General features: G+C 65.6%; 5 protein-coding genes across 5 annotated transcripts, besides 15 other annotated features; 2 read left to right on the top strand and 3 right to left on the bottom strand.

Annotated features, from left to right (window-relative positions):
* Positions 1-160: 160 nt before the first annotated feature.
* Positions 161-186: a microsatellite.
* A 90-nt stretch (positions 187-276) lies between these two features.
* Positions 277-388: a microsatellite.
* A 75-nt stretch (positions 389-463) lies between these two features.
* Positions 464-577: a microsatellite.
* Positions 578-757: 180 nt separating this feature from the next.
* Positions 758-778: a microsatellite.
* Positions 779-845: 67 nt separating this feature from the next.
* Positions 846-879: a microsatellite.
* A 150-nt stretch (positions 880-1,029) lies between these two features.
* Positions 1,030-1,078: a microsatellite.
* Positions 1,079-1,304: 226 nt separating this feature from the next.
* Tco025E_03840 (uncharacterized protein) lies at positions 1,305-2,384 on the bottom strand (the record flags this gene model as incomplete). The annotated part of the gene is made up of 1 exon (XM_029370757.1): positions 1,305-2,384. The coding sequence occupies one exon, from the start codon at positions 2,382-2,384 to the stop codon at positions 1,305-1,307; it is 1,080 nt and encodes a 359-aa protein (XP_029229140.1).
* A 569-nt stretch (positions 2,385-2,953) lies between these two features.
* Positions 2,954-3,018: a microsatellite.
* A 335-nt stretch (positions 3,019-3,353) lies between these two features.
* On the top strand, positions 3,354-3,962 carry Tco025E_03841 (uncharacterized protein; the record flags this gene model as incomplete). Its single annotated transcript, XM_029370758.1, has 1 exon — positions 3,354-3,962. One exon carries the CDS (start codon positions 3,354-3,356, stop codon positions 3,960-3,962), a length of 609 nt encoding a protein of 202 aa, XP_029229141.1.
* A 57-nt stretch (positions 3,963-4,019) lies between these two features.
* Positions 4,020-4,514, top strand: Tco025E_03842 (uncharacterized protein; the record flags this gene model as incomplete). Its single annotated transcript, XM_029370759.1, has 1 exon — positions 4,020-4,514. The coding sequence occupies one exon, from the start codon at positions 4,020-4,022 to the stop codon at positions 4,512-4,514; it is 495 nt and encodes a 164-aa protein (XP_029229142.1).
* A 4-nt stretch (positions 4,515-4,518) lies between these two features.
* Positions 4,519-11,868, bottom strand: Tco025E_03843 (uncharacterized protein; the record flags this gene model as incomplete). The annotated part of the gene is made up of 1 exon (XM_029370760.1): positions 4,519-11,868. One exon carries the CDS (start codon positions 11,866-11,868, stop codon positions 4,519-4,521), a length of 7,350 nt encoding a protein of 2,449 aa, XP_029229143.1.
* A 31-nt stretch (positions 11,869-11,899) lies between these two features.
* Positions 11,900-11,929: a microsatellite.
* Positions 11,930-12,038: 109 nt separating this feature from the next.
* Positions 12,039-12,047: a microsatellite.
* Positions 12,048-12,090: a microsatellite.
* Positions 12,091-12,344: 254 nt separating this feature from the next.
* Tco025E_03844 (uncharacterized protein) lies at positions 12,345-13,295 on the bottom strand (the record flags this gene model as incomplete). The annotated part of the gene is made up of 1 exon (XM_029370761.1): positions 12,345-13,295. One exon carries the CDS (start codon positions 13,293-13,295, stop codon positions 12,345-12,347), a length of 951 nt encoding a protein of 316 aa, XP_029229144.1.
* A 345-nt stretch (positions 13,296-13,640) lies between these two features.
* Positions 13,641-13,655: a sequence feature (GA-rich).
* Positions 13,656-13,684: a microsatellite.
* A 62-nt stretch (positions 13,685-13,746) lies between these two features.
* Positions 13,747-13,770: a microsatellite.
* A 292-nt stretch (positions 13,771-14,062) lies between these two features.
* Positions 14,063-14,093: a microsatellite.
* Positions 14,094-14,249: 156 nt separating this feature from the next.
* Positions 14,250-14,270: a microsatellite.

Consider the following 14,270-nt stretch of genomic DNA (forward strand, 5'->3'; position numbering starts at 1 on the left):
GGCAGACGTGCAGCGAGGGGGAGGGGAAAAAAAAAATATATTTCTAACAAAAGAAACAGCAGAAAAAAGAGACGGAGGGGCGGGGAGGGGGTTCACGGGGCGCTGTGAACACCGCCGGCGAGAGGCACTAGGGGTGCAGGGACGGGCCCTCTCAGCCGCCCACACACACACACACAGGCACACACAACGTCACTGAGGCCACGCGCACCGCGCGTGACACGAAGCATACCAGCACCGATACCAACGGCACCCTCACCACACACGCACACAAGGGAGATATATATATATATATATAAACACAGAACTAAGAAAAAAACACACACACACATATATATATATATAATAATATTATTTCTATGCATATATACATAGATGTAGAGGTATATATGTTTACCTGCGGCTCATGCACGAGACGCGTAGAGCGGGTGAGGGAAAGGAAAAAAAAAGCAGGGAATATAAACCAAAAAAAAACAAGAAATACAACGACCAACAGCAGCAAAAACAAACCAAGCAAAGCAAAGCAAAGCAAAAAAAAAAGGACGGCAGAAACAACAACAAACAAAAAACAACAACATCACGTGCCACAATAATAAGTGAACAATCCGGCTATTGGCGGCGTGACGCACGGGCATATACATAGGCAGAGCAACATACAGGTAAATACACGTCTATACTGCAGACAATTGCCAATCAAACATCCTTGCGCACCTGCTGCGTCCAGCATATATAGAATCAGCATTACTGTTGTTGTTATTCCCCACCACCAGCACCACCACCAACCTCCTCTCACTTCCCGGCTTGGCTTCGACATCAGCACTTAGCTTCTTCGTTTTCTCTCCATTTAGTTTTTTTTGTTTTTGTTTTGTTTTGTGTTTTATTGCTGTGGAGACAAGTAGGAGGCAAACCTCCACCTGGCTGCGGTACATTACCTCGCCACACCTTTTGCCGCTCCCTCCCTCCCTTCCTTTTTCTTTTCCTTTTGCCCTCGTACTCTGCCTCCACGCCACACACCCACACGCAAACACCATATCCATCTCCATCCGCTTCCCTCCCTCTCTCTGTCTCTCCCTCACCCCCTGCTTCAGAGAGCAGACGATGGTTACTTCTCACCCCCGCGCGTCCCCTCCCCTTCTCTCTTTTACTCTTTTTTTTTTTGGTCGCGGACGCGCCCACGTGCCTTGCTGCCTTCTGTGTCATGGCGGCGGAAGGGCTCGCCCGCGGCCAAGGCATGGGCGGTACATCTGAGTCCGGCTTCCCTCTCGCCCCCCCCCACACACAGAAAAAAAAAACAACAACCGCCGGAGCTACGCGGCTTCCTGCAGTTCGGCGACAATGGCCTCCGCCTCCTCGTCGCCGGGGCTTTCCTGTAGCGCCGCCCTCGCGATCTGCAGAGCCTCGCCCAGCTTGCCGCCATCCGCGAGAATTGCGGCCTTCGCCTTCAGCAGCGTGGCGACTGTGCGGCCGGCAACGCCGCCCGCCGCATCCGCCTCCTCTGGCGGGGGATTTAGTATGAGGGGGTCGAGGAACTGCAGCGCCGCGGCGTCGCCCTCCGTCTCACTGAGCAGGAAGGCCTTTTCCCGCAGCAGGGTGGGGCGGGGGTGCAGCGCAATCGCGCTGTCGAGCAGCTGCAGGAGGTCCTGGCGCAGCTGCTTCTGCCGTGACTCGTCCGTGGTCTCGGCGATGAAGATCCGCAGCACGCCCATTTGCCGCTCCATGGCTGCGATGCAGTTGGCGTTGGACTTCACGGCGTCGGCGTACGCCTCACATGCCTCCTCAAACCGGCCCAGCGCCTGCAACCCGTCACCGACGAGGATGTAGGCGACGTGGATGCGATCCCAGCCAGAGTGGCACGCCTGCCTCGCCGCCTCCACCGCCTTCTCCGTCGTTTCTGCGTCGCCTGCAGTTTTTAGCATGAGGTCCGCCTTGTACGCCTGCATACGCGCGAGTGCGGGGGTCAAGCCACGAAACGTAGGCGCCGCGGTTTGCTGCGCGAGGTACGGCGTCACTTTCTCCAAGGCCGCCTGCGGGCCTTGTGAGCACTCTAGGGCCTTGATCTCCATCAGCCGCGCCAACTCCGGCTGTTGAATCAGCGCGTACTTCGACGCCGCCCCCATGAACTGCTCCGCCGCGTCTTCGTACTCCTCCATCTGCACAAGAATCTCCCCGGTGGCGTCCATGCAGGGGCCAACCTGAAACGGCGGCGCCGTTTCCCCCTTAAACAAAAACAGCCGCATCGCACCTAAGAGATAGTCCCTGTCCCACAGCTGAAAGCCCTCGCCAATGGCAGTCTTGGAAAAACGTTGCACAGTGGACTCGGTGCGGCGACGTCCCTGCCTGACGACGCTCTTGTCCTTGTCCTTGTCTTTGCCGTCCGTCAGGGGCATTTGTCGCAGCGCAAAGGCACAGATAGGCGACCCTCTTTCCCCCCGCTCCTTCCTTCTATCGCTCCCTAGGAAGCCTCTGTCCCTTTTCCTTCTTTATTTGTGTCCGCTTCGCTCTACTAGCAGCGTGTGCGCCTGTGCGTGTTGCCCCTCTTGAATATTTTTGTTTTTCGAGTGCGTATAGATGTAAATAAACACGCACGTATGTACTTTTCGTTATTCGCTGGTTTTTCCCTTTGATCCACACGAGATGCCCCTGGCGTCGCAGGGCGCGGGAGACGGACAGGAGAAGTAAGAATGCGTGCATCCGCCAAGGGGGTGCGGCGACAGCAAGAGGAGCATTCTTCATTTTTCCCTCCCCTACAATATAAAAGAGAGGAGAGCCGCCGGATACACTACAGCCGCAACGCGTGGAATGTGTTATATATATATGTGTGTGTGTGTGCCTTCTTCCTCCTCTCCTCCCACGACGGGCAGGAGCTCGTTGGGGCAGCGTTGTGAGAACGTCAAGGAGGGCGCCGTCGCGATACCGCACCAAGACGTCTCGTAATGTCGAGTGAGGGCCAAGCACGTTTCTTTTTTCTTTTCTTTTTTTGCTTCTCCCTCTCTCTCCCTCTTCTTGTTTTTTTGTTTTGCTCCTTTGTTCGCCTTCGTGGTTGCCTCGCTTTCCGCCATCGCCCGACGCCGGCGCCCTCACGCTCGCCCGCTTTCATCTGCCGCCGCAGCGGCGCCCCGCCCACTTTGCTTCGCCGCATCTCGCCTGCCTCGTGACTCCGCGCCGCAGGTCTCTTCTCCCTCAGCGGCAGTTGCGCCTCCGCGGGGGCGGAACCGGAGAAACCGCCGGTACAGAAAGCCGGCCCCCGCCACGAGGCAGACGGGGAACAGCAGCAGCAGCGGCACCGCCCACCACGCCATTTTTCGTGCCGCTTCATTCCCCGCATTGTCTGGGACGTCCTCAGCGAGGAGATTGGCATGGGGCACCGCGGCAAAGCGGGCCCGCCACAGCGGCTCCTCGGGAGGCGTGTTCGGCAGCTCCCGGCTGTGCTGCGCCAGCGCCGCATGCAGGTCCACCCCGGTGCCGAACGTAAAGTTCACATACGCCGCCCACACCGTCACAAGGCCCGCCTCACGCGCAGCAGGCGACAGCAGCGTCGAGAGGAGCGACGCCTGGGTGTCGTTGCCGCGCAGCAGTGCGGCGTACCGCAGGAGCAGCTCGGGAGCGGCCGTGAGTGTGCCTGCCGCTTCGTCTGCCGCGCGCCGCCCCACCCGCGCGTCCGCCAGCAGCGAGAACGACAAGGTGTAGGTGGCGTACGTGCCTGCCGCCCCCACCGCACGGTTGGCCAGTCGCAACACAATGATCGCTGGATCAACGCGCAGCAGCTGCGCCGCCGCGCACTGAAACCGCACAAGCGACTCCGCGCTGCCTTCCAACTCCAGCGCCGTCGGCCCCGCAGCCGCACGGGGGCGGAGGACGAGTTGGTGCACGACAGCCAAGTCGCGGGCGTAGTACGAGCCGCTCGTCGTTGCGTCCACGCGGAGCACCAGTGGGAGGCGACTGACGCTCGCCACCGGCGTCGCTGAGGCGCGGGGTGCCGCGGTTGCCAGCGCGGAGAGCAGTGCGGCATCGCACTCCGCGCCATGGTTGGCGCCCGGCCGCGGGGCGTTGGCGCTGTAAAAGTGCACGCCGTCTACGGAGGTGCAGAGCAGGTACGCGGCGGAGCGGCGCCCAAGACGCTCCTGCGCGGTGGACGCCCGCCCCAGCAGCGCCGCCGCGCCCAGGCCGCCCGCCCTGCGGAGGGCCGCCGTGTTGTTCAGCCAATCCCCCCGCAGAACCGCGCCCTCGTCGCCGCCGCTGCTGCTGCTGCTGCCGCCGGCGTCCCAGAGGCAGCCGCTGCGGGCGTCGATGATAAACACGGGGAGCGCCAGCGGGTTGCGCGGCCCCGCGTCCGCCGCCTGCACGTCGGCGGTCAGGGTGACGCCGCCACACACCTCCCCAAAGAGGTCGGTGCGAAGAACCGCCACCGCCACCGCCCGGCCACTGCCGGCGCCGATGCCGTTCCCCACAAAACACGCATCTGCGCGGTGGTAGTAACTCGGCGGCCGCTCCGCGAAGCCAGAGACCCACACGGATGACGAGTCAGGCTCGGAGGGCGGCGAAGCGTCGTGCTCGGTGAAGCGCTGCAGGCGCAGGGCGGTGGCCGTCACACTGCTGCGGTTGTACGGCTGTCCCGCGTGCTGCGCCGAAAGTGCAAGGATGGTGGGCGGGAGGACCGTCAGCTGCAGGAAAGACGGCGCCTCCCCGGCGGGGTGGAAACGAACGCCTCCGTCGACGCTGTAGCAGACGCGGTACAGGGCGACGGGGGGCGACCGAGACGAGCTCCCGCGGCCGCAACCGAAGCACGAACCCGCCTCCAGCCGCCGCCGTCACCCGCTTCCACAACGTGGGAAGTGTGCCACGGCCGCCGCGGCTGTCGAAGCTCGCTTGCAGCTCCCCGCACACGGCGTCGGCGTCGTTGTGGTGCTTGCCCACGTCTACAGGCACAAACGCAAGGCACACATCCTCGGCAAACGGCACAACAGAGCCCTGCACGCGCAGCTCCGCCTCACTGCCGTGAAACACCGCCAGCAGCCCGCGATGCAGCCCCGCAAGCGCGTTCACGCCGAGCGCGGAGGTCACCTCCAGCTCCACGGCCGTGTCGAGGAAGACCGCGGCTCTTCCCAGGCGGTAGGGCAAGTACTTCTTGACACACAACTTGTATCTGCCATCCGGCACGTAGCGTGTCAACGTTGGAAGCTGCAGTGCCGTCGAGGTTGGCGTGGCACCGACGCCAGCCCACTCAGGCGGTTTCATGACGAAGACGTCCATCACGTAGGCGGCGGCAACCGCCGGCGACCCGCAGGAACTCACACTGCTGTCAACCAGACGAACCGTCACGCCGGACTGAACGCTGCGCCCGCACGCACCTGCGATGGGCAACAACCACCCCGTGGACTGCCGATGCACCTGCTGCGCGGCCGCCGCGACCTCGCCGATGCAGTGAAGCGCCATGGGCTCCAGCTGCAGCGTGAGCCCTGTGGGTATGTCTCGCTGCAGGGCATTCACGGCGAAGAGCAAGGCGCTCCTCTCACGCTGCTCGCCGCCTATGGTTAGCGCCGGAAGGTACAACTCCCCACCGCTCGCAAAACCGGCATTCTGCAAGAAGCCGCACCAGAGCGCGTCAGTGGTGAAGCCGTTCAAGTAGCGGCGCAGCAGGGGGTCGTCGTGGGCGGGGGAAAGGTCGGTGCTGTAGCGTGTGTCGACCAGCCTTCCAACGTGACTCGTCTGCTCAAACACGTGCGTGACGCTGGAGAGGACAGACTGGTTGCCCCCTGCCTCCCCTTCTGGCTCCTCCACCCGCGTGGAGAGCCGCACCCGGAGTGTGGGGGCCCAGGAGACGGCGATGTAGGAAATTCCAACCGACACGTAGTGCCTGCCGCCGTCGACGGAGAAGCAGAGCGAGGCGGGCGCGGATGGCTCCACGGTTTCGTTGCCTGCGAGGTGCAACGGCACCGCGAAGCCCACCGCATCGGCGCCCTCGCCCGTCGCGACGTGCAGCACGCTGTTGTTGTCAAATGTGGCGGTCAGTGCGGAGAGGGCGGCGGCGGTGGACGCCGCCGGCTGCTGCGGGTCTGGGGCGCCGCACGGTCTGCCCAGCTGGAACTTCGCCAGACGAAAGAGCGCCAGGGCCCCAGGGGCGTTGAGCATGCGCATGTACCGCTCCTCCGCGCTGCAGGCGTCGCCCACCGCCGCCGCGGCGTCGCGCGCGGCTGTCTCGACGGTGGCGAGGAGCATCACTGGCGCAGCGCCGCGGCGAACCACGAGGTGGCGGATGCCGTTCTGCTCCGCCACCACGTTCGGTACGGGCTGATGCAGCGAGACGGAGGTCACCGCGACATTCAGCACGTAGAGGAAGAGACCCGAAGGGCGGAACGCGTGGAGCGGCGTGGCGCCCGCATTTTCCCCCGCGTCTTCTGCCGCCGCACCACTGCCTGCGCCGCCGCGGTCGCCACCTTCGTCGCTGGCGGTGTCCACGCACATGTGCAGCCGCCCTTTGGTGGCAACCCGCGTGTGCGCCTCCGTCAGGGTGAGGACGCCGGGCGCCGTCACCAGGGTGACAGGCAGCCCCTCACGGCTCTCGTGACACGCCGAGGAAAACAACACCCGCGTCCCCACCGCAAAGGCACGGCCTCGCCCCGCTCGCTGGCTCACGCCGCTAGTCGTCTTGTCGTCCTCGTCGTCGGCGGTCAAATTGGCGAGGCTCACCGCGCCTTTGCTCAGCCGTGGCACAACGAGCGTGCGGCGGAAGGCAAGCTCGGCGATGTCGGACTCAGCCGCGGGCGGCTCGCGCCGCAAGCGCGGCGGGAGGACGGTCAAGGAAAGGTTCGTCCGCGCGTACGACGCGCCTCCGTTGGTGGAGAGGCACATCGGCGTCGGCGCCTCCGGACGGGCAAAGTGCGTGGCGGGAAGCAGAAACACGCCGTGGTCGTCCTCGAGCGTGAGGGGCGCCTCGTACAGCAGAGTATTGTTCAGCCCCTGCGCCGCTGCCGCCGCCGCCGCGCCGTCGTCGTCGCCGTCGTCGCAGCGCGCCCCAAAGCGCAGCATGAAACCGCGCTGAATGCCATAGCCATTCAGGTAAAATACTTTGCTTTCCTCCCCCATGTGGAGAGTCAGTGTCCGGTTGCCCTCCTGTCCGGTGCGGTCCTGCGGCGGACCCGCGTCACGCCGTAGCGCGCCGAGAAACGTCGCCGTCGTGTTGCTGGCGTCATCAGGGCTGCGGCGGAACCCCACCGGGGTCGCCGTCGTGTACTGCAGCTGCAGGAGCGGGTGGACGGGCTCCCGCCACCGCTCCGCCGCGGTCTCCAGGCACATAATCCACGGCTGCGTGGAGTTGGGGTAGAAACTTGCGTTGCGGCTCACCGCGCGTGGGATGGTGAGAACACCGTCGTCAAGCACGTAGGGACCGAGCACCGTCGCCGACTGGTTGGCCTCAAAGTCCACGAAGCACGGGTCGCGGTCGCGGACGCCGTCGTCGAGCGGCCGAACAAACATGACACGCCTCCAGCTGCCACACGGCACCACGGCGGCCGCCTCCGGTGCCGCGCCGTCGCGGCACCAGAGCGCCACCGCCACCTCCCGGGCCACGGCGCCCACAATGTTCGTCGTGTCCCTCTCGCGCGTCAGCCACGCCAGCGCAAGCTTCGTTGGCGGCAGCGCCGTCGCTGCGACGACGTCGTCGCTGCCGTCGGCACTAAAGTAGGCGTAGCGCGTGGGCCGTCGCACGTGGGGGTGCACGTTCAGCACGACCTCGGAGCCCATCCAAGGCGTGGAGCGGTCGGGCTTGAAGCACAGCCGGTGCTCCCGCACCGCGAGGCCGCGGATGAGGTCGCGTCCGAGCACAACGTAGTGCGGACCGCCACTGTCGTCGTCGTCTTCGTCGGACTCCGTCTGGGCAGGCGTCACGAGTTCCCCAAAGAACTTTAAACCCTCAAACACGTTCAGCACAGCCACATCGTCCAAATCGCGCGGCATTGGCGTGCTGCAATTGGCGCCGATGGGGCGGAAGCGCACAAGTGACATGTTGGAGAGGCCCGATCCGCTGATTGGCAGCGTCCAGTGCTGACCCTGCTCCACAGTCACGTGGTCCGTGCGGTTCAGCGAAAAGACGGCGTAGACGGGATCCACCAGCTCGATGCGCAGGCCGGTGAGCTCAAAGAACTGGGGCGCCGCCTCGGTTCCCTCCTCGGAAGGCCGCCGCTCCGGGTAGACGGCGCTGGCGCAGAGCTTGAAGGTCCCCGTGCGGGTCAACAGTTTTGGCAGGATAATCACAGAGCCGTTGACCGCGACGAGGAGGCGCTCGGAGCTGTTGCTGCCGAGGAGGGAGTTGTTGTTGGGCGCCGTGCACGCCGCCGGTTCCTCCGCGAGAAACAGAAAAAGTGGGTTGCCCTGCGCGAGGGTGTGGGAGATCAGCGGTCCAGCGAGCTGTAGGCTCTCCCACCGCCCCAGTGTGGGGTGCCGCCGCTTGCGTGTGATGCGCTTCAGCGTGCGCCCGCCAAAGCGAAACCCGTCGGTGCGGGGAATCGTGAGCCGGTAGGGAATGCCGGTTGGCACAAACCCGCTGCGCCACTCCGTGGCGTCTGCCGCGGCATCCGCGTCCCGGTAGCGCACACACCACTGGAAGCGGTCAACGACGTCGCCGTCCGGCGCACGTGCCCCGATGCGTGCCGTCTGCGCCTGCGTGAGGGAGAGAAACCACGACGACATGGAGGTGAAAGGGTTCACGTAGCGGGCGGCGGAAGCCGCGGCGTCGCCCGTGACAGCCATCGACGGCACCCCTGAGGCGCGGACGGGGCTGCGCCAGAGAAAACTCGTCGCGTTGCTGCAGTCCACCGCTGGGACGAACGCCGCCTCGCCCTCGTGCAGGCCGAAGCCCTCCACAACGAGGTCGAGGCGGGAGGCGTACACCACCGCCACCGGCGCCGCCTCCCGCTGCGGGGGCGACGGTGCTTTAATCGACCGCATCGACGTGATGTACGGGCGACGCACGACAAACGTAAATCCGAGCGGGTACACCGCGCGGCGCGTGCCTGGCGCGTAGAGGCAGAGAAGGAGCGGATCCCGCGCCGCGCCAAACACGCGATCCGCCACAAGGGCTGCGGTGTGTGTGATGTTTAGCGCGATAAAAAAGTCGCTCGTGGCTGCCGCACTGCGTGCGGCGTTCGGCCGTCGGTAGTTCGGCGGCACATCGTAGGGGCGCAGGATGGTGAAGTTCATGCGGCTAACGCGACCGAAGTATGCGCCTCCCGCCTCGTCCACCGGCGGGTGACACCTCCCCCCTGCGAGGAAGAGCAGCATGTCATCACGCAGGCCGTAGCCAAAAAGCGGAAGCACCACGTCTTGGACGTTTTCAGCCACCTCCACACGCGTCAGACGGGCGACTGCCGCCGCGGCGGGGAAATGTGCCGCGTAGGGCCCGATGAAGCGCACCTCGACGGGGTGGACGTCGACGGTGGCGGCGGTGGGGAAAAACACACGTCGGCTGTTCTCAAAGGGCATCGGAACCGACAGGCAGAGACGCATACGACGCGTGGTTTCCTCGTTGAAAAACCCGGGCGGAATCACGACCACGGACGCCGGCTCTTGCTGCAGCTGCGCCCGCGTCGCTGCCGCAGCGTCGCCGGTGGTGGGCGGAGGACGCGGGACGGGGGCGGCGGTGCCGCGGGGGGTAACGATGCCCAAGGAGCGCTGACGGTAAAAGAGAGACGTGTTGCTGCACTGAAGCGCCGGTTCCGCCGCGGCCGCGTTGCCCGGCGGCGACTGCGCAAAGGCAACCTCCGCCGCGTTAAGCGTGCTGGGGGACCACATGTGCGCCGCAAGGCCCCACAATCGCAGCAGGCCGCTGAATCCAACGCCAATATTCAGCTGCGGGAAAGCGGCGGTGGCGCTGCTGCTGCTGCCGTCGTCACCGTCAACGTCAACGTCTAGGCCGTGGCCCTCGTGCGTCGCCGCGGCGACGATGCGGGCCCGCGTCACGATGATCTTCAAGCCCGCAAGCGGCACAAACCGCGAGAGGGGCGTATAGGCGAAACACAGGTGCCACGTCAGGTTTGCCTCGCCGGGTGCCATGCCCCACAGTCCGGTGTGGTTGAGGTTGAGTTGAACAAATGCCACGCGCGTTTGCCCCGCGACGCCGGCGGCCCGCAAAGCCCGCCGTGAGGGCAGGAGAGTGCTAACGGCGAGCATCGTGTCCAGTGCGGCCGGCACAGGGGCGTCGGCCGGAGTGCGCCCCGACGTTGGCTGCCGCCTCGCACACGACGCCGGCTCTCGCGCGAGGAGCAGCGCCATACCCTCCCGCAGCCCCTCGCCGTCAAGGACGATGACCGGCGATGAAAACTGCGGCACCGCAAGCGTCGTCGCGGCGGGCCCAAGTGACGCGGCGTCAAAGACGCCGTCGGATTCCAGGCCAGAGGGCGGTAGCGCCCACATGCCGCGAAGAGCAACGTGCGGGGGAGTGACGTACACCCGCAGGCGGGGTGCGAGGGTGTAGAGCCGCACCGGCTGGCCGTCCGCGGAGAGCGAGGAGGACGGGTTTGCAGCCAGCCCCCTCCCGTAGCCCACGCCGGACTCAGCAGCGGCGGGAAAGAGACGCTCGTGCGGCGGCCGCGTGCTCCACCCGGTGGCGCTGCTGTTCGACAACTGCGGCGGAGGGACGCGCGTGAACGCCGCGACGCAGACGAAGAACTCCGTGGGCGCCGCCGCCGCTGCCGGCGCGGCTGGGTCGAGGCGAACGCCCCTGGCGGGCACAACGTCGGCGCGCTGGTACGTCACCAGGGGCCGCCCGGGCTCCGGCGCGGCGACGACGCAGCTCTCGCCGGCGAGGAGGTAGCGGCCGCCCGTGCAGTCGGGGGAGGAGGAGAAGCGAAGGCGCGAAATCCCCGCGCCGGCGCCGGGGCGGCGGTGGTGAACGGCGAGCCGCAGCGCCCCGCTGGACCCGAGGCGGACACCCACCGCTTGGGAGATGAGCATCGACGCGTTTCCGCCGCCGCGGTTGCTCCCGCCCCCTCCTCCTCCTCCGCCCGCCGCTTCCTCCTCCGGTGAAGGGGACGGCGGCTGCGGGATAAATCCACGCAGGGCCGCATCCACCACCTCAAATGTGAGGTTGCCTGCCGGCAGGTAGTGCACTCCATCGTCGGAAACACACACGCGCCCCCGCATTGCCTCGGCGGGGTGGGTGACCGTCACCACGCCCTGCATCACGGCAAAGATGTACTCCTGTTTTGTGTAGCCGCCGCCACACGGCGACACCACCGCAATCTCGCTCCAGCCCACACTCGCGACGACCTCCGACAGATCCGGGGCAAACATGAGCAGCAGCCCGTCCGTCGACCCTCCCGCGCCGGCCACGGTGTAGGTCCCCACAGTGCCGGCCGCCACCACCAAGTGCACCGCCCCTGCAAGCGACGCGACGCGTGTTTCCAGCGGCCATGTTGTTGTGTTCGTCGGCGCGGGGGTGCTCGCCGGCGGGTGAACTGCCCCCGCCCGATACGCGCACGCATACGCCCTGGCCGGTGTGCCGCAGGGGAAGGTGTGCCATGCCCCCGCGGCGTCAACGACGACGCAACCGCTCTCGCGCGTGGGCTGACCCACGGCCCACAGGCGTTCTGCCAGCGACGGCTCCCACGCCGTCACCCCGTCAAGGTACAGCCCGCTCACGCCTCGCTCTATATACGAAACCCCAACCAGCGCACGCTCCAGCCCCGCATTGGCCACCAACTGACCGGCGAAGGCACTTTCCTCCACAGACGCCACGGGCGCCGCGTGAATCGTGTCAGCCGCGGCGTAGTCGAGCAGCTGACCACAGTGCTGCTCCAAGTCAGCGGCGGCAACGGAACGATCCGTAAAGACGCGAAGGCACCGCCTCGTAGGTGCAAAGTACGCCCAGTCCTCCATGCACGACTCCTCTGGCGGCTGTGGCGCAGATGTGGTGGTCGTGGTGGTGGTTGTGGTGTTGTCGGCGTCCGTGTCCGCTGAGGAGCGGGAGGAGCCTTCCGGAGTGCGCTCTGGGGTCTCTGGGGTCACGGTGCCGTCGTTGAGGTAGGCGCAGACGAACGGCAAGGAGGCGCGGCAGTCCACCGCCCGCCACGCGCCGTCCGCCGCCACCGCCACGCAGCCGAAGGGGAGTCTTGGTTCCCCTGCGCCCCAATTAGAGAAGAAGCGGTTCGCCGCGGTGGGCCACGTCGGACTCGAGGGGAAGCTGCGCGCGTACGCCGCCTCTCCGTACCAGAGGGCGTCCTCGTACCACACACCCACGGACCCGCGCGCGGTGAAGATGCCGCCAAGAAATGCACGAGCCCGCGCCCACGCGTCGGTGCGATTCCCCGCCCAGTCCCGCACCAGACGGCCAAGGAAGGCACCCTCGCTCGCGCTTAGCACGCCAGTGAGGGTGATGCGGGGATGGAGTGCCTCACAAAACTGCCGCGCCGCCTGCTGCGTCCTCCCGCCGTCGCCGCCGCCCCCCGCCGCCGCCTCTTCGTCGATCGAGGCCGTGTAGAGGCGGTAACATTTCTCCGCGTACGACGACCACCCGGTGAGACACGCGGGGGGCGGGTTGGCACCGGCGGGCGGGTGGGTTGCGGTGGGAGGACGGGCTCGTCCCCCGCGGGAGCCTCCGTCGGCGGCGACGGACTCTCCCCGCCGTGTTCGCTGCCGCCGCCCTCGCCGCTGCCCTCGGCGGCGGCAGGGAGCGGGAAGGAGCACGCAAATGCCCTTCGCGGGGTCTTGCAGTCCACCAGGCGCCAATAACCGTCGGGCTGCATGGCGATGCAACCGCTGCGCGTTCGCCAGTCCACTGCGGGGGCAAAGTGGGCGTACTGCGGCGCCCCGCCCCCCGCGTCGACGCCGTCCCACCAGGCGACATCCCCGAACCCGGCGGCACCACCGAGCGCCACGGGCTCCCCCGTCGCGGCGAAAAGCGGCTGCAGCAGGTCTCGCAGCCACGCATTTTGCTCGTCGGAATGCACGGAGATGGCCCGCGGGGCGAGTTCTCTGGCGGCGCCACTCCAGCCACGGGGCGGGTACAAGTCAAAGATGCGGGCACACACGTCGGCCACCTCGGCCGGTGCCACTCGAAGTCTCTGCGGCTGCACGCACAACGCCGCGGCAGCATCCGCCGGCGCGTCGCCACGCGGCTGCGACGGCGGCGACCACAACGTCCACCCGATGGGGCAGGAGAAGGTGGCGGCGGCGTTTCCCTGTGCGGCTGCAGCCACACAACAGCACGCCGCCCAGGTGGCTAGTAATAGTAGCAGTAGTTGCAGCGGCGGCGGAGCCCACGCCGGTGCCCCGAATTGGGCGCGGCAGCGATGGCGCGTCCGCATTGACGGAGGGGCCGGCGGAAGCGGCACGCGCCTTTGGACCGTTGCGATAAAGTGCGGTGAGGGGACAGCACTACAATCCCTTCTTCTCTCTCTCTCTCTTTTTTTTTGTTTTGTCCTTGCCTTTGCTACTCCGCAACACCACTCCAGAGAAGACCAGTACTTCTCTTTACGCTCCTACCCTATTTTTTTTTTCCTTCTTATCTTTTCTCTCTGCTTTCAAGTCGGCCCTGCGGCCCCTTTTTAGTTACAAGAGCCTCGAGTAGAACACAACAGTGCGAACAGCTGCTGCGGACGGCCACCCGCTGCTGCCCGCGTCGCTCCCTCGCTGCACTGCCGCCGCGAGGCGAGAGAGAAATAGCGAGAAGAAGAAGAAGAAGAAGAGAGAGAGAGAGGCGGGTGCAGCACGCGCGGGGGCGGGAGAGGTGGGCCGCGGGGGCACGCGCGCATCCTCCACACACACACGCACACACACACAGGCAGAGGTAGATGTTTCGATGCACATATACATTCCCGCTGCCGCTGCTGGAGCAGGCAGGAAGAAGAAACAACTAAAAAAGAGGAAGGGGGAGTGAGAGGGGGGAGAGAAGGGGCAGGCGGGGAAGACGCAGATTGCCGTTGCCTTCCCCCATCTCACGCCCCAGCAGCACCCGGGACCCCGCCGCCCGGCCAATAGAGAACGAAAAAAAAAGAAGGAGGAGGAATGGGAGGCAAAAAAAAAACAAAAGCCGCTACATGCACAGAAATAAGAAGAAAAACAATAACAACAATAGTACTACTAGTAGTGGTAGTAGTGGTAGTGTGTCTGGTAACTCACCGGACCCCTGACGCTTCTTCTGCTCGGCGTCCCTCGTTCCTTTTGCCACCGGCCGCCGGTGTTGTGCCGCCCCANACGCGGCCAGTCCCGTTTTTCCNCCGTCCCGCGTGGCGGAGACAGGGGCAGCTGGGCGCGCCAAAACNCACACACACACACACACA

This window comes from Trypanosoma conorhini (assembly GCF_003719485.1).
Source record: "Trypanosoma conorhini strain 025E chromosome Unknown Tco_14.4_contig_00183, whole genome shotgun sequence".
Classification (NCBI taxonomy): domain Eukaryota; phylum Euglenozoa; class Kinetoplastea; order Trypanosomatida; family Trypanosomatidae; genus Trypanosoma; species Trypanosoma conorhini.